This window comes from Candoia aspera, chromosome 3 (genome assembly GCF_035149785.1).
Source record: "Candoia aspera isolate rCanAsp1 chromosome 3, rCanAsp1.hap2, whole genome shotgun sequence".
Taxonomy (NCBI): Eukaryota; Metazoa; Chordata; class Lepidosauria; order Squamata; family Boidae; genus Candoia; species Candoia aspera.
The window spans coordinates 17,814,186-17,837,259 of record NC_086155.1 but is presented as its reverse complement, the minus strand read 5'-3'; the positions used below and the strand labels follow the sequence as shown (position 1 = coordinate 17,837,259).

General features: G+C 40.4%; 1 protein-coding gene across 1 annotated transcript in view; it reads right to left on the bottom strand.

Annotated features, from left to right (window-relative positions):
- Window positions 1–23,074, bottom strand: part of ATP9A (ATPase phospholipid transporting 9A (putative)) — a 97,901-nt gene that overhangs the window by 62,551 nt on the left and 12,276 nt on the right. Inside the window, exons 2-3 of the mRNA XM_063297041.1 lie at window positions 3,249–3,393; window positions 2,266–2,379 (exon numbers count right to left, since the gene is read on the bottom strand). Coding sequence (XP_063153111.1) covers window positions 2,266–2,379; window positions 3,249–3,393 — 259 coding nt within the window. The remainder of the gene's footprint in view (window positions 1–2,265; window positions 2,380–3,248; window positions 3,394–23,074) is intronic.

Here is a 23,074-nt window from a genome sequence, read left to right as displayed (position 1 = left end):
AAATGTAATTAAGCTTTCCAAAGGAAATCAATCCACCCTACTAATTTCTAGGAATCTTCCACTCCCTTACATATCTTCCATGAACATTAATTCAGAATTACATTACTACATGCCTTCAAGGCTTGACATTACTTTACAAAGAGATGCAAATGATACAAGGGGATGGATTCCAACTGCCCAAAATTTGGAAATCATTAGTATACTGTATAAAGCAAGTCCATAGGAATTCAGGGTCATTATATCTTATTTGAAAGAATGGCAACATCCTCTTGGTTAAATAAAACAATCCTTTTTATATTTGCCTAAACTCAAATCCTGTATTTTATTTTATTGTATTTTTAATTCCCTCAATTAAAAATAAACCTGGTTAAATACTTACTTAAGTGCCTAACAGCAAGTCCCAATAACTAATGAGGCTTTCTTCTAAGTAGATATGTAGCATTCAATTATCAGACTATCTTAGACACATTATTATAGCATTTTAACTTGCTGCTTAAAATACATATTATTCATTACTCTGAAATACTATCCCAAAATCCAGTTTATAAGATGTATGCATAATATATAGAAAAAAAATCTCTCAGCACTTAAAGATTTGGATTCCAAATTATCATTAAAAATATCCCATTTGTTCTGCCTCACTGACTCCTCTCAAGTTGTTATTTGACTCCAAAATGGCTGTTTCAGCAGTCTACAATGAACAAAAAGTCTATTATTTATAACTCTGACAGCTCACATGCTGAATTCTAATGGTTTGTGTGATCTGAACAAATGACAGTGAGCTACAGGTCGGAAGCAAGCCTTGTAAAAACTACAAACTAATTTCTAAAGCTCCCTATAACAAACAGCATACAATAGTGCAGCCAGATGTGTATCCAGTGCCATATAAAATGAGTTCAAATTGTAAGAATGCAAACTATCATTAAAAAGGGAAAAGGTTTCTACATCTCATGCTAACGTGGCTTGCTTTGTTGGATTCTAAATGTAAGCCTAGCCACTGGGGATCACCATCTCTCAATACTTTTTTCTTTTCAAAAGCAAACAAAGGCTTAATCAGAATAACTGCAACTGGGAATGAAGGAGAAGAGAGTGGGGAATTTAACCTTTTCATTTCTTCATCTTGCTTTCTCCATCTCAAGTCCCTCCCCCCAAAGCTGGTTTTCACCCCATGAGAAGAAATATAGATCTACTTTGGGGGGAAGGGAAAATTTGGTGTTCCACTTGCTATTTTAAAGGAAAAATAACAGCCCTGAATTATCCCATCATATTATCATAAGTCCTGATTTGCTAAACTGTTGTTTGTTGAAAGAGCTGTAACTGGAAGAAGCTAAAATCCCTAAAGGCATACTAAATCACAGCTACCCAACTGATAACCTTGGGTGTGGCCTCTGGAGACCTCCAAAAGGCATTATCCATTATAATTTTTAAGGTGACTGAAACTACTAAACACAGAACTGGATTTTTATTATTATTTATTATTTTATTTACATCTGAACTAGATTTAATTTATTGCAATATAAATTGAAATGAAATGAAATGAAATTTAGCTTTGGTCCTGACCCACCAACTTTGTCTTCTGGAACACAGTTATTAACACATTGTTCAAAACCCAAGTGTGGTTGTTGGTGCAGAAAATATAGCACTCCCTTGTACTAAACAAACAAACAAACCATCTGTGGTTTGTTAGACACAGACTGCTGGTGAGAAAAACAAGCAGAATCATTTGGAACTGTATGGGTCAACACGTTCCTTCTTCACTTCCAAATTGGTCAACATTTACTTTATATAGTTTAACCTTTGAAAAGATCTGGAATAATAAAACGCACAAACAAACCCAAACACTATTTATTTCTGAATATTTGTTCAGTGTTCAGTCAATTGTTCCAAAGACAATTTCCAAAATGCTCCCATGACAACTTAGTTTTTAGGGAGCTAACTCGAAGGAATCTCCTTTAACTGAACTCTTGGCATGATTAAGTTATGGGAGAAATTACTCCTCTGGATCAAGTATCTCTCTGTGCATTTCATTTTCCTGTACCGGTCAAGGTTTTATTTCTGAATGGTGAACCTTTATTGAATCAATTTAAGAGTTAGACCAAGCATCTACAATTCCCAAAGACATAAAGGGCAGGCTTCATAAAATAAGCTAACAAAAACCATTTAAAGTTACAGCATTACTTGGATCTCAGAGATAAGTTTAACAAAGGACATCTTGTATTCAAACACTGAAACTTTTCTTGGATAAATAAACCTGATATTACCTACCAGTGGAACCCAATATGTGTAAAGTGCACCAAGCCTCATTTCAGGAACAAATTGAGAACAGGCAAGAAATAAGAAGTAGAGGTTGAAGAAGTACTTGAATTGGTTGAACAGGACCTAGGAAGCAGAGAAGGAGGGAGAAGACCAAGTAAGTGACAAGGAAATATTGGAAGGAGCTCATCCAAGAGGAGGGCAGCTATCCACAAAAGCATGCTAAATTTACAGGATTCTAAAAAGAAAAAAAGTCTTATTAGACAGTAAAACTTTACTGAGTTATAAAAAAACAAACAAACCACACACCAAATATCTTCATCTAAGCAAAATAGCAGTTTGAGTCAGTCCAGCTATCTTCATTCGTCACTCCAAATGTATTTTTGCACTTATGTTTAGGGTTGGACAAATTCATTGTTCTGTTTTTTTTCCTTCCAGTTCTCATTCATTTGGAGGAAAGGTAATATACTTTTGAAATTTCTTCCAAAGTAGAGGATTTCAGATAAATGTTCACTGACTGAGACATTCTTGCATTTATTTAGTTAGGAGGTACCCAAGGGCTGTATGGGGATATCCTGGCTTCCCACACTTCCATTAAATCCTGAGGAATCTCTCATGAAGGAACTCTTTCCATGGAGCTTTTACAATGGTGATGCTACTATAGTCACTAAGGAGGGGATCTCCTGTTCATAAGAAATCATTGGATAGAATCTCTCCTTCTGAAAAAATCATTAGAAAAAAAAGGAAGTTTTTTCTATTATACACTTCTACTTTGGTTTGCGGGATATTATACACAGAGGCATCTGTGGGGGGAATGACATCACATGTGTCATGATATCATCATGCAAATAGCATGATTCCATGGTCTGCATCAGTGGTGTCAGGTGACTGGTGCCAATTACACAATGGTGTCATTTGCACAATACAACATGCCACACAAAATGCTATTTTGATTTTCTTTGTAAATCCTAACCAATGCCTATGATTTTACTTACTCCTGGTAGAAAAGTAAAGAAGTTGTATTTCTGGTTGTTGATGACATTGCGTGGATATCTCTGATCCCTCTTTTCTGGATGGCCGAGCCAAACAGTTCGAGGCCTGGGGTCTCTTCTTCCACAACATCTTAGGCATTCACAACATCTATAGAAAAACCAGAATTTAAAAACCTTATTACCTCAAGGAAAGCAAAATAATGACAGCTTGTTCAGCCAATGGTCGCTACTTTTCCTCCATTGCTCCTGACATGGCCCAAAAGAATGGGAAGAATTACAAAAATAAGCCAGGATTCTAGATTCAAGCATAAGAACAAACTCTGCTTAAGCTAGGATTTCTAAACCAACAACAAACAATGGTTTCAAAATGTAATTTGGGATTGCCTTCCCAAATCATATTTTTTCTTTTAGTTCTCAGAACAAATTGTTTCTCTACTTTGAGGTATCGTTGTCTCTTTTATTAGTTGCCCAGAGGAAGAAAATTCAGCCACGTCAGTTTTTCCAGCTCTTCAGTGCTGTGCTGGAACAAACTGCATCTAGCTGCATAGTTTTTTTGTATGCACCTTTTAAAGAAGAGAACCCAGACTCCAATTGCCACAAGAGCTGCATGAACACCAGCTCATCAGCCCAAGGGCTGACATACTGGAGCCTTTTCATAAATGGATTAGAAGAACTTGGGTGAGTCAGAAATGAAGAAAGTGAGTATCACACTATGCCATTAATGTATCTAATTAACACATGAGTGACTGTGAGCAGTGCCTCCAGGTCCAGGGAGAGATGCAACTGCTACACAAAACAAAGCTGCTTTTGCCCTCCTGGCCATGACTGTCACCTGCTTTTTAAGCAGTGCCTGTGAGTCCAGCAGGACCCCCAAAGTGTGCACTAGTCTCAAATGGGAAGGGGCAATCCCATCAAGGCCAAAGGCAAAAATGTCCCAGACCCAGGGGGCTCAGCAATTCAACCTTGTCAGGATTGAGCCTGAATGGGTTCCTCACCATCCAGACCCGTACAGCCTCCAGATACTGGGTGACCACATTGACCACTTCACTTCTAGCACAATGGATTTCTCTACCTCTGAAACTTTTTGTTCTATTTTTATTTATAAAATGTTAACCTGCTTTTCAGTGCTAAAAACACAAATCCTGAAGGGGGGGTGTTAGACTTGTTTTATCCCACCTTTATTATTTTTATAAATAACTCAAAGCATCGAAAATACCTAATATTCCTTCCTCCTCCTATTTTCCCCACAACAACAACCCTGTGAGGCGACTTGGGCTGAGAGAGGGTAGCTGGCCCAAGGTCACCCAGCCAGCTTTCAGGCCTAAGGCGGGACTAGAACTCATAGACTCCTGGTTTCTAGCCTGTTGCCTTAACCACTAGACCAAACTGGCTTTTGAAATGCTTCTTCTTTAAAAATTGTGCAAGGCAATTGAGCTCAGAATTTTCACAGTTCCTGGTTGAATGTTTGTAGGAAAAATGCAAGAAAAAGATGGATTTCTAAGATGAAATGTACTGGCAGTGTTTGTATAACACACTGAAACACAAACTAGCCGAATACATTTTAACTCTGTATACTGCGCAAAACCAGCCTGGGTGCTTATAGTTTAATGTCATATGAACCCAGACAACTGTGTTTACTGAGTAAACAAGGCATAAGTTAACCATGAATAAACATGTTGGGCAAGCATATACAGGCTCTCTAGTTCATGCATATAACCATGGCAGCAGCTTTAACCTTATGATCTGGTTCATATATCAATCTAAGTCTCCTGCAATCCAGTAAGTAATTAATCATAAGATGCTAGATTCAAAGTAAGCAAAAGACCACAACTTACAAACCATAATATCTGGGGTGGAACAACACACTTAGCCATGATACGACTTATTTGGATTTGGTTGAGCTTGCGAGAATGGAGAATATGTATGCCCTGAAACTCCACTGATTAATCTCTTTCACTCCATCATGACTGTTTAATGGTTTGCTATTACAAATGTTATATATTCATTCATTCATCCATTCTGGAAGAAGGCATGGCAAACCAATTCCATTCTGCTGACAAGAAAACAACACTGACTCCATGAGGCCACCAGGTATTAAGATCTACTACCTTTTTAATCTTTACAGCCTTTAGTTTGTTCAATTTAGAGCTGGCCTCTTTTCTTCTAGGTTTAAATAGGTAGCTACTGTTTTAACAAAGGAGCTGCAGATGTACTTTAGATGTCAGACAAATATACTAAAGAGGCACAGATATAGTCCGCAAGACCCTCCCTATTTTTTTCAGCCCTTGGAATTCCCTCTTTACTGTACCACTGAATTTCAGTTCAAGCTAAGCAGTCAAACTTGTTTAGTACTTGGATGGGAGATCACTAGGAAATCCAAGGGCAGCTGGTTAGACTGGAAGTTGAAAAACATTCTTGAAGAAGGCAGCGATGAATGGAAAATCACTTCCACGCTGTTGCTGTGGGCATAAAGTAACCACGCTCAAGATCAACTCAGTGACTTCTTTCTTCTTGGAAGACTCTTTTAAAAAATCCAAGGCATGGAATATATTAAAACTACAGTGTGTGCTTAAAATAGGCTTAATTTTATTTTTTGAGAGAGAGAAAGGAATTTCCCCTCCCCCATCAACAAAGGGTAAAAAAAATCCTGGTACAGCTTTGCATGATCATCCCACCTACAGAAACCATTAGTTTCAGCCAAAGAACATTAAGGAAAAATATTCACATGAAAACTCCAACAGGACAAAGCAAAAACACTCACTGTATGTTCTACCTGTTTGTTGTTGGGAAGTTGGGTGGGTGGTGGAAGAAAGTGCACTTCAGTGACAACCCTCCCTCAAGGGCATATAGCTCTGTATTTGCCAATAAAGAGATTACTGACTTGACTATAAATTGCTTAAAAATAAATACATTTTATTCCAATATTTCTACCTACAAACTCTGGATGCATCCTGTCCTGATGGTAAGAAAATACAAACAATCTGAGGTTACCATCTAACCATATAACCCTAACCATCTCATGCTACTGCATCTCTAGAATCTTTCCATATAGGTTTTCCTCGTTTAATGATCACTCATTGAAGTCACATTCATGTTAGGTCCTCGCTTAATGATCCATGCAGTCCTCACTTAACAACAGCAACTGGGACTGCCGGAACTGCCATTGCTAAGCAGCGAGGTCACATGGTTTTTCAACTTATGATCATGTCACTTAAATGATGGATTTTCCAGTCCCAATTAGTATAAATGAGGACTACCTGTAGTTTTAAAAAAAATGTGCATGTGCAGATTGCACAAACTGCTTTCTTTCTCTCTCCCTTGTTATGCCAAAAAGAAAAAAAATTCCCTGGTATAATTCTGGAAACTTGCCTAATATTTGCTCTTACCCAATTGCTTACTAGTCCTTCCAAGCATAGGCTCTCTTGCATTCCCAGGGGAAGATCCAAGCCAATTATAAACTGGGTGGGGTGGGGAGTAGGTAGCTGTTCACTTCTCCAATTAAAATCTTTGAATACCATTGGAATCTACCTCACTGGAGATGCCAGTGAGAGTCTGGCCTTCACTGAGCAATGGCTGGGGCAGTGCTAAATTTCAATGCCATAACCTGTCACTGTGTCTTTTGAAGGTGGCGCCTTAAGCCTTCTTTTCCTTCAGATTTGAGTCCTAGACAGATTAGTTGAAAGTAAATCCACCGAAATTGGGAATGCACAGATTAGCGCTTTATTCATTTATTTTGCTTGATTAATTCATTTCCTAACTTTTTGCCCAACAGGATAATCAAGGAAGTTACTAGCACAAGCAGAAATCAATCAAAAACAACATAAATTAAAATGGGCACATAAATAGAGGAAACCTCATATGCTTCATGTTCCCATTAGAATGGCCAACTTTTCACTTTGCCTTTGCAGCTATGCATTGAACAACGCTATCTGCAAACATAAGGAATTAAAATTAACCTCCATACTGTGAAAAAATCTTTTCCTGCTGATTTCAAGCTGTTGATTTGTTAGTGCCTCTGTGTTGTATTCTGTGACTTTCACACTTGCCTGTTACTTTCCTGGCCAGGGTTTTTTCCTAGTGCCTAAAGCTATCTTTTCTCTTGCTGATTGCTGGAAATTGTGAAATTGGATATTTGTTCTCTTATTGTATGCTGTGACTTCTGCAGCGCTGATAGCTGATGCCTGTATATTTCAAATCTAGGGGCTTCACAGTCTCATACATTCTTCAGCAATAGACACATAGCTTGGTTCTATCTTTATTTTTAATAATATTTTTGCTGAAGTCATATACAAGTGATATTGCAACAAAAGAAACAAGTGTATTGCTTCATCAACATATTTTTGAGCATCTTGTACATATATTTGGGTGAGTCAGCTGCTAAAAATCACAGAGGAATTGCAAAGCAAGAATATCTTAGATGAACAGCTTATTCGAAAGTATAAGGACTGGGACTCTATCCTGCACAGAATCCTGCATTGTCCTTGAAGCACTTCCCCTCCCCCCATTTTATATTTTAATGGCCAGCTTGAGGAAGAATTCTGCATAATTCAAAAGTTTGTATGGTAAGCTATCAACATCAATTGGATTAAGATGAACTGGCAGCAAACTCCACTTGCTTCTGTGTCAAAGCGGTTCTACTGAGATTTTTTTCTACTAAATTTCTTCTGAATTTTCTTACCATAAACCAACATGCTTGAACCACTCTGGAATTTGCTCAAGCATCTTTGACGGCAATGGTTCCAAGAGTTTTATAATGAATAATAGAGTTGCTATGTAGTAACTTTGGCTCCCATTTTATTTCACTGTTTATTTGACTTCAGTGTTTATAGACGGATATAATTCCAAAGGAATGCAAAAGTATGCTGTCGTACTTTGTCACTCTGCTTTTACCGATAACAGTTGCAGAGGCCAACTGGAGCACTGCCCTCAAAGCACACTTTGACGCATTTAGGAGTGCATATTCTTTAATACAGCAAATCTCATTAGGGATGGGATGGATTTAATCTATGAGTTAAATTAAATCCACTTATTCTCTATGGATATTTTTTCATTAATCTGGCAATATTTATGATTCAGACAAGCACTTTCCTTAATAGTAAATCTGAAGTTCTGTAGGACTTCATAATTCTGAATTAACAGTGTGAATTTCCATATCACAACTTGCCATGATTTTTTTCTCTGTTTATGCTTTACAGTAGAATGATAACATCAACCCTAGCTAGTGTGGTCTGCAAGTAATACAAGTCTTAGGCACACACAGATTCCAAAAGTCTTGGGACAATCCACAGATCTCTTCCAAGAATTAGAGGAGATAACAATGATTAAATACATATATTTAAATTTATGTTTAAATGAATAATTCTGGAAAAGGTCTATCTATGCAGTCGCTGACACCAATTTGATGGCAGATAATCAAATTAAGATATTCAATTAATTTCAACTAAGCTTTAATTGCAACGAAATTAAAGTTAGTTTTTGTTCTGTCTGTGATCCAGTCCAATCTGTTTTTATGAATGCGGCTTACAACACTATATGTGAAAGGTCAAATGTGGTCCTTGGAAGTTTATGGCTTTGCTTGTTGTTTAAATCCAGGCATTTGCCATTTACAGTATTCAGTAAATCATGACTGAGCAAGCTAAGTGTGAATGCAGCAGTGTGTGAATCCAGACTGAGAGACTGGGGGCTGAAACAGCAGATCTAATCTGACATTTCATCGCCCCTCACCACATTATTAGCAAATTTACTTCTCTCCCGTTTGACTGCTTGCACAGAAAACCTATTGTACTTATAACCCAAATTAAAGTCTGAAAGACTTGCAAAAGACTCAATCGAAGCGAATATTTGTAGCTCAGGGTTGAACTGTGGAGCCCTTGTTGTTTTCTTGCAGACGTTTCATTGCCAGACTTGGCAACATCTTCAGTGCAAAGAGGGAGTGGGCAAAAGACTATCATGGAAGTTTCATAGCCAAATAAAAATAAAACAACCTGTGTTTTCAGATTTCACATTCCATACCACAGCTGTTATACAATACTACTTTTTTGCAGAGATTTCAGGAATAATGAAATCTCTTCCATATCTTCATTTGGCTGATATGGCTGAACCTTTTGTAATATTGTATCCCATACTGTTTAACACCTCCCCTCCCCACTTTATGCTTTGGAGGAATCACTGATGGCTAGCGGGGGTGGGGGGAGGGAGGATGTGGTTAGAAGAAGCTTTTTCATGAACTTCCTTAATTAATCTTACGAACAAAGTTTATGTCCTTAATGGCCTCCAAATATCAAATTTAAAAAATGGCAAAAGGTAAACATGTTGCATGGATGAGGTAGAAGTAATGTTGTTTTGCAAGCAGAGAAGGGTAGGGAGAGGTAGAGTGAATGGAGCTAGTATATACAGGTAGTCCTTGTTTAGTGACTGTTTTGTTTAGTGATTGCAGTTATGACAGTGATGAAAAAGTAACTTTGCGACTGATCCTCACATTTATGACCTACACAGGTCTGTAAAGCAAAGGAAAGCTGAAGTAAGATCATAAGTACAGTTGTGGTTTCACTTAGTGACCACTTCACTTAATGACCAAGTTGCTGGTCCCAATTATGGTTGCTAAACGAGGATTAACTTTACTAATTTTAGCTATGTTTCCTTTTCTTTTTGTTATTTCATGCCTTTAATTTCTTTGGCTTACTATTTCTCACTCAGTTTCTGCACTCAGCATAAACTTGCCCTGAAAAGAAATAGTGTGATGGTTAGGTATACATGTAGTTTTAATGTGGGAGTATTCACAAGAAACAAAGGCTGAAATATATATTATTTTTCCACTGGCATTTTGAAATACGTATTAAGCAAAAGCACGTCTGTTACGGAAAAAAATGAACAAAGCCCTCCTGTGTAGAGGTTTCCACTCATGGATTAAATATTCTCCACTAAACATTGAAGATTTATGCTTCAGTACTAAATTCAGTACTTAAATCTTTATTTCTTTTTCTTCCCAGCGTTTTTCCCAAGGTGCAGGGTCCATTTTTTTCTGATCAACTGAATGTTGATCCACTGGTTGCAACAGGAATTAACCAACTGGCTGATTGCCCAAGCCTGACATTGTGGGCTGAGAGGGAGGGACTGGCCCAAGGTCACCCAACCAGCTTTCAGGCCTAAGGCGGGACTAGAACTCTCCTACCATGCCTGATTGGCTCTTGGGCTGAGAGAGAGGGACTGGCCCAAGGTCACCCACCTGACTTTCATGCCTAAAGCTGGACTAGAACTGACAGTCTCCCGGTTTCTAGCCTGGAGCCTTAATCACCTCAACCAGGGTTTTGTGGGACCGTAGGGTTCTGCAAGAGGTCACTAGGGATTCCCTGGGAGATCATGATTTATTTAAAAAATATTTCAAATTCAGGCAACTTCACATTAAAGAGGTAAGTTTCATTCTTTATTTTTAGTTTAAGAACACTGTTAATGCATATATACAGGCCTACCCATGAAATGAATATATAGTAATTTTGTAACTTCTGGCCTATATTTGAGCCTGAACATGCAGGGGTTCCCCAAGGCCTGAAAAAATATTTCAAGGGTTCTTCCAGGGTCAAAAGGTTGAGAAAGGCCACACTAGACCAAACTGGCTCTCACTTAAATATCTTAATGCTTAGGCTGACCATACATCCTGTTTTGAACAGGACAGACCCGTTTTTTTAACATTTCCAGACCGTCCCATCGTTTTAATATAAATGTCCATTTTGTCCCGTTTTCTTAAAAACCTTACTTAAAAATTTGAAAGTTCCCACGAACATGTCAGAATGCAGTCTGACTTTGAGTGGAAGGAGGGGGAGCTCAGCAGAAACGGTGGGAAAAAAGCCACAGAGCTCAACCCGGCAGAAAACCTAAAAAGAAAAAAGCAGGATCAGCTGATAGGCGGTGATCAAAGGGCGAGCCAATTGGCTCCTGCCTTGAAACGGTGGGAAGAAAAGAATGTAAAAGCACAGCCAGAGGAGGAACGGCTTGTCGGGAACAACCATTCACTAGACTCTCCAGCCCAGCCTTGCCTCTCGCAAACGAAGGAATCCAAAGATTCCCAGCCCAAGAAAACCAGAGAAGTTCCTGCCTGCCAATCCAGCCCATCGCCCAGCCCTGCCCCGTTTTGCCATCCCAATGACCCATTTTTGTCTCAAGGAAATATGGTCAACCTATTAATGCTTAGAAGAAAAGTGAGTTCTCCTTAAGGAATTATTCAGCACTTTCAACTATAAAATTTTTCCCTGGAATTGCAAGCTGCAAAACAGGAAATAGGTTGGGGAGTGGCAATCAACTAGCAAGGTAGTTTTGTTCCTGCTTTCTCTTTTAAATTAAATATCACATTTCTTGCTTTCTACTTCACTGCTTGCAAATAAGTGTAAAAAGAATCTTATCTGGGGAAAAAAAATCAATAAAACTTCTAAAGACTCACCCCTCTTCCCCCAAAGGAGCAGCAGCTGTAAAATCCAGTGGGTTACAAGGAATGAGCTAGGAAATGTTAGCTTAGTTTAAATCATAAATATTCCACCCAGTAGCAGAAAGATTAACTTACACAGGAGGCATTTTCAGACATCCTGCTGAGAACAAATCCAACATGATTTCCATGTTAGGTCAATACTTTCTAAACTAAATATTTTAGCAGGAAATAGTCAATGAAAGCCAAGAGATTAAACACTGCCGTTTCACTCTCCCATGATCCCAGTTGTAATTTATATATGGGATAAACCAGCAGATTTTAATTTTCAGTAAAGAAGTGTAAGGCAGCTGCCTCAGGCAGTGGGAAAAGAGGAAGGAAGAAGGCAGAGGCGTGGCAGGCACTAGACAGTCTGCTGCCTTTAGAATAGGGATAGTGAATCTCTGGCTTTCCAGGTTGGTGCATCTGGTCCACAGGTCTCATGAAGGGCCATTCTTCTCCCCCAAACATCCACCTTTACCACTGCCTTGCATTCCTTTGAGAGGGACAGCAAGGCAGGAGTGGAGCTTATTTGAACAATTTGATGCATCATCCAGTCGGATGATGATTTGGTCCTTTGACTGAATCCACAGTCTCTCCCTTCACTGAGGATGTTTTCAGAAGACTGAAGTAACAATTGATCAGCCTGACTTCAAAGTGGCGGTGCAAGGGTGCCATCTTATTTTCTTCAATCAATAAAAAAATTATTCAGTCAGTCCTATCAATAAGAATTCATGAGTGATAACAAGGAACTTAATGATTTTCATAGAATTACTATGTTGAAAGTGATCTTGAATGTCTTCTAATCCTGATTCAAAAAAAGAAAAGCCTTCAAATCAGTGAGTTGACTCCTGGAGACTGCCTGGACAAGTCCCTGCAGTTTTCTCGGCGAGATTTCCAAAGTGGTTTGCCATTGCCTGCTTCCTAGGGCTGAGGGAAAGTGACTGGCCCAAAGTCATCCAGCTAGCTTTGTACCTAAGGCAGGACTAGAACTCTCAGTCTCCTGGTTTCTAGCCTGATGCCTTAACCACTACACCAAACTGGCTCTGTAGCCCTGAAAGTTGGATCTATAACACAGGAAAGAACTACAACACTCCTGACAGGAGGTTATTCAGTCACTAACACAGAGAATGCATCAACTTTCATAGATGAATGTTCTGCTCTTGAACATGACTTCCATGTGATGGTTCTAAAACTACCTTTTGGAAAAACATAAAACTCATTTGCTCAAGTGCTTATATGACAGGTATTCAAATATTGGTTCATACCCCCTCTCCTTTCCATTATTCCCATTCTTCATTTTATTTATTTATTTATTTATTCATTCATTCATTCATTCATTCATTCAATTTCTATAGCCACCCATCTCAGCAAGTGACTCTGGGCGGCTTACAACGATAAATTTCATTTTAAGAATTAATACATCAGGAAGAAGATCCATTACTTCAGTAGTAATCTTAGATTAGATCTTCTACTTTGACACTGAATGATCTCTTTGCATGCATTCTTTGTTTCTTCTGTGATCAAGCAGACGCTCAACAAAGATGACTGTATTGTTAAAACAGCTACAAATAGTATTCATTAAGTGAGCACTGAAGCATGTCAGAATTGCCAAAAGATCCCAGAGGAACTACAGCTCATCAGGATTCTAAACTTTTAAACATGATTAGTAACACAGTTCAGAATGGTTGGGCTTCTGCTAAGGGCGCCCTGAATCTACTCATCTCCTCCGCCAGTATAACATACCACCAGACAACGGTGCTGAAGGGTTGTACTAAACACCACTGACAGCTTGCACTTTACAGGCAGACAAACAAGTTAAGTGATTGCAATGAGAAGAAAAACAAGACAATGACAAGGGCAAAAGAGGTACCTGCCTGTACTGAAGGAGAGGATCATTTCACAGTACCTGCCCCAACAGTAAATCTTCACCCTCCAAACACTTGACACCATATTCAGGAACCTGCTTCTTGACAGAAGTCTTACAGACAGGATACTGTTAGAGTAGCTTCTTTACACAGACAAGAAGGAAGGCTATACTGTATCGGTGAATAAGCAGATCTGCCTACTGCAGCAGATAGGAGACAAGGTCTATATATAGATCTCTGCTTCTGGGTTTAAATTCTAGGCCTTTTTCTCTTGCTTTTCTATGTCAATGGGTACTTGGCCATTCTCTTCCTGGCCCTGAGATGCCCCAATATCTGTTCACATAATGGTTTTCTCAAGCCTGAAAACTCCTTTCACACCTCACCAGCTTCACTCCCAAAATCTTTTCAAAACCTAGCTCCATTACTGTATTTCATACGACTACAGAATCACAGTATGAAAAGGAGCAATGTAGGCCACCGTGCCCAACTTTCTACTCAGTCAGTGCAGGAATCAGATATTTAAGGACTGGTATAATATGCTGCTTCACTCATCTTTTCTTAAGGCTAAACATACTAAATTATCTTGATCCGTCCACATAGGACTTAGTTTCCAGTTTCTGATCATCCTTGTGGTTCTTTGCACCTGAACTGAACTCAAGAAGATATCTGGCTAATGAAGAATAGAATGAACATATTACTTCTCATGATTTGGAAACTATATTTCTATTGATGTGGTCTAACGTTATGTGTTTTGTGTCTGCTGCTATTCTCATGGCACAATCATATCCACCTGTTGATCAATCACAGTTTGAAGATCCTTATCACACATACTGTTACACAGTACGCTCCATTCTATTCCTGTTCATTTGATTTAGATTCTTCCTAAGTGAAGAACTTTGCATCTGTTAAATTTCATTGTTTTTTTTAACCCACTTATCTCTTTCAACCCACTTCTCTAACTCTATCAAACTGATTTTTAACTTTGTCTCCTAAGATATTAACTACTACTCCCTATGTTGTGTCATCTGCAAATCTGGTAAAACATTTCTTTCACCTCTTCATCCAAGTCATACAGGGCCTAGGACTGAACCTTGGGGCATCCCATCCTTACCACTGGATACTCACAGCAGTATGATCAGCATTCAATGAGTACAATTTTCAGTAAGCATTTTATATATTTTATAATATATATAAAATATTTTATTTTTTAATTACTAGGTATTTCATGATGCACCCTTGATAGCTTCTATTAAAGCTGGAATTGGCATCTTCTGGCCTCCTGATTTCCCAGATTTCAATTCCCATCAGCCCCTGTCAATATGGCTTTTATCAAAGGCTTGTGGGATTTAGAGTCCAAAAGATTTGGAAGCTGCCATAAGGCCTATCTCTTCAGTTAAATAAATTAACACAACAAGATGTTACGTTTCAACCAAAAAGAAAGAAATCCAGTTGCCATGACTCAGCCTACAGACAATTCCACCTGGATGACTGAGAATCTTCATTGACATAAAAACAAAGATACTTATTCAGGAATGTTAAATGGCAAACAATAAGCTGCACAGTTCATTATTATTCAAATGATAACATCTATCACTTCAATAAAGTGATGCCCACACTTGTTGGCCTGTTTAAGGACTGTTAAACACCTCCAAGAATTTTTAGATGGAAACTGTTTTGATAAATATGAAGTCACTGGAAGACAAGCAGAGGATGGGTTTATATGTTCATATTCTTATTCAAATAGGAAGATAGAAACATCTGATGCAGAAGTTCATGTCTTTTGAGCACCATTATTTTTAGAGTGGATTTACAGCCTGATGAGAACTAATTCCTTAACAAGGATCACATTTTGAAAACATCAAGTTGATGGACCAGCAAAGCTGGTTTCAATCCACAAAATATCTTTTTTATCCCTCTTGTCCAGGATGAATAGCTACAGAAATTAGACATTTGAGTAGAACTGCCATTTCTTATGCCCTGCCTGATCTCTGCAATCAGACCCAGAAGGCCTTGGCAGACCTTGGCAACCTCGACGAGGTGGCGGAACGCAGCGGGCCTCGGGGGCAGAGCCCCTTCATGTGGAGCAACAGTGTGGTCACCTTTGGGGCAGTGGTAGACTCCGTGGACCCTGGTGGACCCTGGAGGCCTCAGCAAGTCCCTGGTGGCCTCAGTGGACTCTGGCGGCCTCGGCAGGGCAGTGGAGCATGACAGGCCTTGTGGATGGAGCCCCCCATTGGAGAGGTGGAACGGCGGGCTGTATGGTGGCGGACTCCAGTGGATTCCTGCTGGACCTAGGGGGACCCTGGGGGGCTGCTGGGTGTTTCCCGGGCTTCATGTTCTGGGGCCTGGGGAGATGGTGAACCCATATGGAGGTCCGGCCTTGAAGCAACAACAAGCCTGTGGAGGGGGGAAGTGCGGTGGACTTTGGTGGGGTGTGGGTTTGGCTTGATGGTGTACAGGGCCTGGATGGTGGAGTGGTCTGGTGCGACAACTCAGGGGATTTTGACAGCACAGGGGACCGGCTGGGTTTCAGGTGTGGCACCAGCCGAGAAACTGGGGCAGGGGAAGAGGGGTGGCAGTTGTCATCAGAGAATCTCTAGTGGCTTTCAGGGGCACTGCTCCACAAGTGACCAGCTGTGAGACCCTGTTTTACAAGTTGGGATCCTGAGAACAGTTGGGAGTGTTGCTGCTGTACTAGCCTCCCAGATTATTAGGGACCCAACTTGAGACAGTGGCCTCACCCTGGACTTGGTTTTCTTGTCAGAGGAGTGGCAATGTGGTCTGAGGGGAGAGTTAGACCTGTCCCCATTGTCATAGTCAGACCATGAGATTCTCCTGAGATTCTCCTGTGTCACCCTATTCCGCAGGGAGGAGGGACCCATTCGATTGGTCCACCCCTGGCAACTAATGGACCTGATGGGGGGGGCAGGGTTCATACCTGAGGATCTGCTGCACAGTCCAGCGGAAGCCCTGGTGCTGCCTGGAATAGGTAAGCGGCCGGGGCCTTGGAAAGGATCGTGCCTGTGCGGCCTCTCTTGAACCTCTCTACCTGACACTCCCCGTGGTTTACGGAGGAGTTGTGGGTTTTGAAGAGAGTTAAGAGATGCCTAGAGCACCGTTGGAGGAAGACAAAGGCCAAATCTGACCAGACACAAGCTAGAGCCACTATTAGGGCCTATCTTGTGGCAATAAGAGCGGCGAAACGTCAATATTTCTTCACTCTTATTGCATCCGCAGAATGCCGCCCAATGGCCCTGTTCTCTGAGCAACTGCAGGATAAAATCTCTCAGATCCGTTCCAAGTTGGACTCTAAGCGTGGGGCACAGTCTGAGGAGATGCTGAGGGAATGGACTTACCCTGTTATCTGGGAACAGTTTGATCCTGTTGGGCCTGAGGAAGTGGATAGGATCCTCTGGATTGTAAAGGCCACATGTCATTTAGACCCACACCCCTCCTGGTTAGTGAGGGCAGCCAGGGAGGTGACATGTGGCTGGGTCCAGGCAATGGTTAATACTTCCTTGAGAGAGGGGGCAATTCCGGCTGCCTTCAAGAAGGCGCTGGTATACTCCATCAAGAAACCATCACTGGACCATACTTTGTTGGACAATTTTCGTCCTGTCTCCCACCTCCCCTTTTTGGGGAAGGTGGTTGAGAAAGTGGTGGCATTGCAACTCCAGAGGATTCTGGATGAAACGGATTATCTGGACCCCTTCCAGTCAGGTTTCAGGCCAGGATATGGGACAGAAACTGCATTGGTCACACTTATGATCTCTGGTGGGAGCGGGATGGAGGCAGTGCATATATCCTTGCTCTTCTTGACCTCTCAGCGGTTTTTGATACCATCAACCATGGTATCCTTTTGGGAAGGCTCAGGGAGTTGGGAGGGTGGCATGGTTTTGCACTGGTTCACCTCCTTCCTCCAGGGCCAGTCCCAATTGGTGGTGATAGGGAGCGAGAGATCTGACCCTCGGCCCCTCCGTTGTGGGGTGCCGCAGTGTTCAGTTCTCTCTCCTCTCTTATTCAACATCTACATGAAACCACTGGGTGAGATCATCCATCACCATGGGATGAGGTATCATCAATATGCTGATGATACTCAATTATACATCTCCATCCTGGGTGAGGTAAGTGATGCGATGACTGCTCTTTCTCAGTGCCTGTGGGCTGTGGGGGCCTGGATGAGGAACAACAGGCTTCAGCTGAACCCTGGTAAGATGGAGTGGCCATGGATTGACAGCTCCTCAATATCTGGGAAGTTGTCATCTCTAGTTCTGGATGGGGCTGCACTGCCCCATTCAGAGCCAGTGCGGAACTTGGGGGTCCTCCTGGACTCACAACTCCTGCTCAAAGAGCAGGTGGCAGTCGTGGCCAGGAGGGCCTTTGAGTAACTTTGTGTTGTGCGCCAGTTACTCTCTTTCCTGGATTGAGATGCCCTCCGAACAGTCACTCATGCCCTCGTCATCTCCCATATAGACTACTGCAATGCGTTCTACATGGGGCTACCCTTGAAGAGTATCCAGAAGCTTCAGCTGGTCCAGAATGTGGCTGCATGGACAGTTATGGGTACCCCAAAATCAGCACATGAGATACCACTGCTGCGTGAGCTGCACTGGGTGCCAGTTTGCTTCCGGGTCCAATTCAAGGTGTTGGTTATGCCCTTTAAAGCCCTACATGGCATGCTGAGGGACTGTCTCATCCCCATAACATCAGCGTGTCCCACCCGGTCATGCAGAGAGGGCATGTTACGGACCCCGTTGGTGAGGGAATTGCACTTGGCAGGGTCCAGGAGGCAGGCTTTCCCTGCAGTGGCGCCCGCCCTCTGGAACATTCTGCCCCAGAGGTGAGGCAGGCCCCTTTGCTCCTGGCCTTCCGGAAGGATTTGAAAACCTGGTTCTGCCAGCCTGCCTGGGATAGCTCTTCCTGGGGGTGGCTGGTGCCATAGAGGCCTCCCTACTATCACCTTTGCCACTTGGATTTTATATTTAGTCATATTTATTTATTTTATCATGTCAGTTATCTGTTTTGTAAATTATGTGTCAATGGTTTTAAATGGTTGATTTTATTGTAAACCGCCCAGAGTCCCCCTGTTGGGGGGAGATGGGTGGTGATAGAAATTTGAATAATAAATAAAATAAAATAAAATAAAATAAAATAAAATAAAATAAAAATAAAATAATTCCTCATCTAAATAACAGAATGAGGTGGTGGAGTGGTGCCTATCAAATGGATCATGGGTAGGATATTCCAATACTTCTCCAATTTTAGTTTTGTTTTCTGACTACCTGCATTTCAAAAACTAGCACAGCAGAGATTAATTCCCATCTTTTGTCTGCTTAGGATAGTGTTTGATTAGTATGGTGTTCACCTAGTGGAACATTCATAGACATATGCTTTATCCCCTTTATGAAGTAGTACAACCTGAGCTATCACTCATGATATAATTTCATTCTGCTTGAGGTTGAGACCTGGCCTGAAGGTTTATGTTTTAAAAAGACTAATGACCTATCTAAACTCCAGGACAACAAAAACAAAAATTACAGTTCATCGTTTCTTCAACCACTGCAGCCTTGGACTCTTCCCAAATATTAAGGGTGACCCTTAAATATTGCCCATCCCTGCTATATGCTGACATACAAAAGGAAATAATATTGTCAAAGTCCTGAGAGGGTGCATGATTTGTTCGGTTTGTGTTTACCTTGATGTATTAATCCATCCACCGTGATTTGTGGACAATGTATGAATGATGATCTACAAACAAAATCTAAAACAAACCATGAGTTAGCATGTTGTATGAACCAGCTAGTGGTGTGTTTGCTAACCTGGATCATACAACATGCTAACCCATGGCATGGCCTACCCTGAAATTTGAAACCAGACTATGGATTAATATATGGCTAAGGTGCTCTATGGAGGCCAGTTTGGTGTAGTGGTTAAGGCATCAGGCTAGAAACCAGGAGACTGTGAGTTCTAGTCCTGCCTTAGGCACAGAGCCAGCTGGGTGACTTTGGGCCAGTCACTTTCTCTCAGCCCTAGGAAGGAGGCAATGGCAAACCACTTCTGAAAAACTTGCCAAAAAAACTGCAGATTGTTCAGGCAGTCTCCAAGAATTGGACACAATTGACCAGTTTTTTTTTAAAAAAAAGGTGCACTGTATGCTACTTTATGGATGTGGTGAGGGTGAAATTATGGTTAACTCCCCATTTTAGCCTGCAAAAACAAGTAGGTGTGGCAGAAATAATCACAAAATGGGCCCCCTCCAGCCAAAACATCTCTTGCTTCTCCTGACTCATTTCACTTCACAATGAGATAACCAGGGTAGCAGGATAAAATAGGAACATTTAGAGGGGAGGAAGCTCAGCCTTTCCAGCCATGCACAGCAGCTCCAATAGCAAACTGGCCACATTTTTTTTTAAAAAAAATCACACTTTACTATTTTGATCTCCCCACCTCAAAAGAAAATACTAAGCGTTGCCTGGTCAGCCGCCACATAGATGATTGGAATACACGCTGATACGGAGAGCGAATTGCCGCTTTCCATGATTAGCTATATCCTCTGGCGGTGCGCTCATATGCAAGTGTATTACCCACAGTTAACCCTAAGCCACATCATGGACCCCTATATCACCCTGATTTGTCGTGGGGAAAAGCCTGAACCATATCACTTACTGTATCTGCGGCAACTAACAACAACAACAACAACAATCTGAGGGCTAGGATTGACATAGGCTATCTTGTTACTTCCACCAATTTTTCAGTCCCTATTTCCAGGTTTGCTTATAAGCTGTGGTATTTATCATTATCTGGAAATTTAAAACTAACTCTCTTTGCAACTCCTGACAAGGGTGCAATATTTTGACTTGCTAAATTAAGGGTTGACTATCTGAATATGCATAACTTTTTTTTCAATAAAAGAACTTTATTATTTTTCGAAGCATAGTTAAAATACAAAATATAGAGTATAGAAAAGAATATAGAACTAAAGAAAAAAGATAAATTAGAAAAGTGCAAAGTTAGGGAAAAGTAGGAAAAGAAAATGACTTTCGACTTTCTCCAATACAGATATAAATGCAATTACAAATATAATCTCTTAACATTAGTCAAACCTTAGTGACATCATTTCTATAAAATCGAAACTTTTAATCATCAAATCCCAGAATTAAAGCTTCATTTTTTCTGACAGGAGCAAATAGTCTAAAAGTGGTTGCCAAGTAGAAACAAATCCAGAAACGGTATTTTCTCTTATCAACGCTGTTAACTTGGCCATTCGGGCCAATTCCATCAGTTTAATAATCCAATCCTCCACTGTAGTGATTTGTGGATCTTTCCATCTTTGTGCATGTAAGTCTTGCTGCTGTAATCATTTATAAAATCAAAGTCCCCTGTTCTTGCTCATGCTGTTTCCCTATCAGTCTCAAGAGAAACAGTTCTGGGTTGTTGTTGTTAAGTCCAGTTTAAGAATCTTTTGTATATTGACACATATTTGGTCCCAGAATTTTTTGGCCTTCTCATAAGTCCACCAAAGATGATAAAAGGTTCCTTCACCATGAGAACATTTCCAGTAAACATTTGTCACTCCATTATGGAAAGCCAGTTTGCTCTAGTGGTTAAGGCAACAGGCTAGAAACCCGGAGTCTGTATGTTCTAGTCCCCACGAAAGCCGGCTGGGTGACCTTGGGCCAGTCCCTCCCTCTCAGCCCAACCCACCTCACAGAGTTGTTGTTGTGGGGAAAATAGGAGGAGGAAGGAGTATTAGGTATGTTCGCCACCTTGAGTTATTTATAAAAATAATAAAGGCGGGATAGAAAATAAATAAAAATTATACATTTTTGACAACTTATCAGGAGTGAATATGCATAACTTTCATACGCCTCTAAGAAGCCTTTTTGATTGAGCAGGAAGAAAGAAAGTTGACTTTTTCCACAGCTTCCTGCTAATGCCCAGGTTGGGACTGCCTTGGTAAACTGGATTGTTTTAAAATTGACTTCTGCATCTTGGATGATCATGCTTCCAGGCACCTTCCTGAGCTATTTTGCCACTTGCAGGAATGAAGGAATGATAAGACCTTGCACAGCTCACGCTGCTAATACTCATTTTCCTTTATTAAACCAGGATTTGATTATCCAAACACAGCTAACACGTTCATATGCCCACAAACAAAAGAGATTGCATGTATAATTCCAAGGAAAATGAACAAATGCAGCAGAACAATAGATAAGTTCTGGAGATCAGAGCCAAAAATGATGACACTTGAAATATTTTCAATAGTTATGAATTAAGTTTCAATAAATGTTTTACAAAAGAGGAGTATGTTTAGATATGTCTGATTCACTTTTCGTCAGGGAAATATTTTTTTTATTCCTTTCCTTATAATGTATATTTTATGTTATATTTTCTTTTTTTAAAATAATTGATGGAGGGTTGATTTATCTTCCCTAATTGAAGCAGATAAGCTTTCTTTTCTACAAATGAAATATATTCCGAATATAAACCACAGAAAGATTGGTATTGACAACAGTTTGCTCCTACAGCTTTAACAGCAGTAGCATACTGTATGTAGAACATTAGCAGGGATACATTAGTGTCGGTAACAAGTCACAATGACATCAAAATGATGGCACTGAGCCATGATGTCATTGCACAAATTACAAAATTGCGAGATGACGTCTGCTGCTGGTACATAAGCTATGCCTTTGGATGATGATGTCATGGCACACATGCAGTTTGCTTCTCCAGTGGGTGCAGGAGGGGCAAGCAACACTGTGTGCATCATGACATCACTGTTCAAAATGACATATATAATTTGCATCATTTGCATGATGATGCCATGACATGTGTAACACCACCATGGCACGTACCAGACATTTATGTCTTCTACTCTTCTCCTATAGCAATTACTTTGGGGGGGGGGGGAACCCTGCCACCACAGTGCCTCAGACATAGAAAAAGGTCCATCACATCTTGTCCAAGACTGGCACTTCCACTAACTCTGGATCACAAGATACTAGCTCAGCATCACAGAAGAAACAACAGACTGCTAAGGAAAGACTGAAGGTAATGAATATGTTTAACCTCAAGAAGATAAAAAGCAGTATGAAAGCTTTCTTCAGATACTTAAAGGGTTGTCCCATAGTTGATTGTTGATCCCTTCCTTCCCTCTCTCCCAGGAAACATTTGTTATTGGACAAATTGAACATTAAAAAATGAGATACAGGTATCCTTAGCTTTCAAATGAGCTTAGCGCCCTTAAAACAACAATACATTAATAAAGCAACACTTTAAATATTTGTATGCCACCCTTCAAAACTTGTAATATAAAATTTAAATATATATAAACCATCCACAACATTTTTTTTTGCAAATCTTCCTTGCCCTTTTCTAGCTTGCAACTGCAGAAAATATACTAAAAAACATACAGCCCCTTATGTCAAAAATGTGTCCCATCCTGATACAAATAATACACCTAAGGCCATTTGCCATTACTGTTATCCACCTGAAGATTTTAGGAA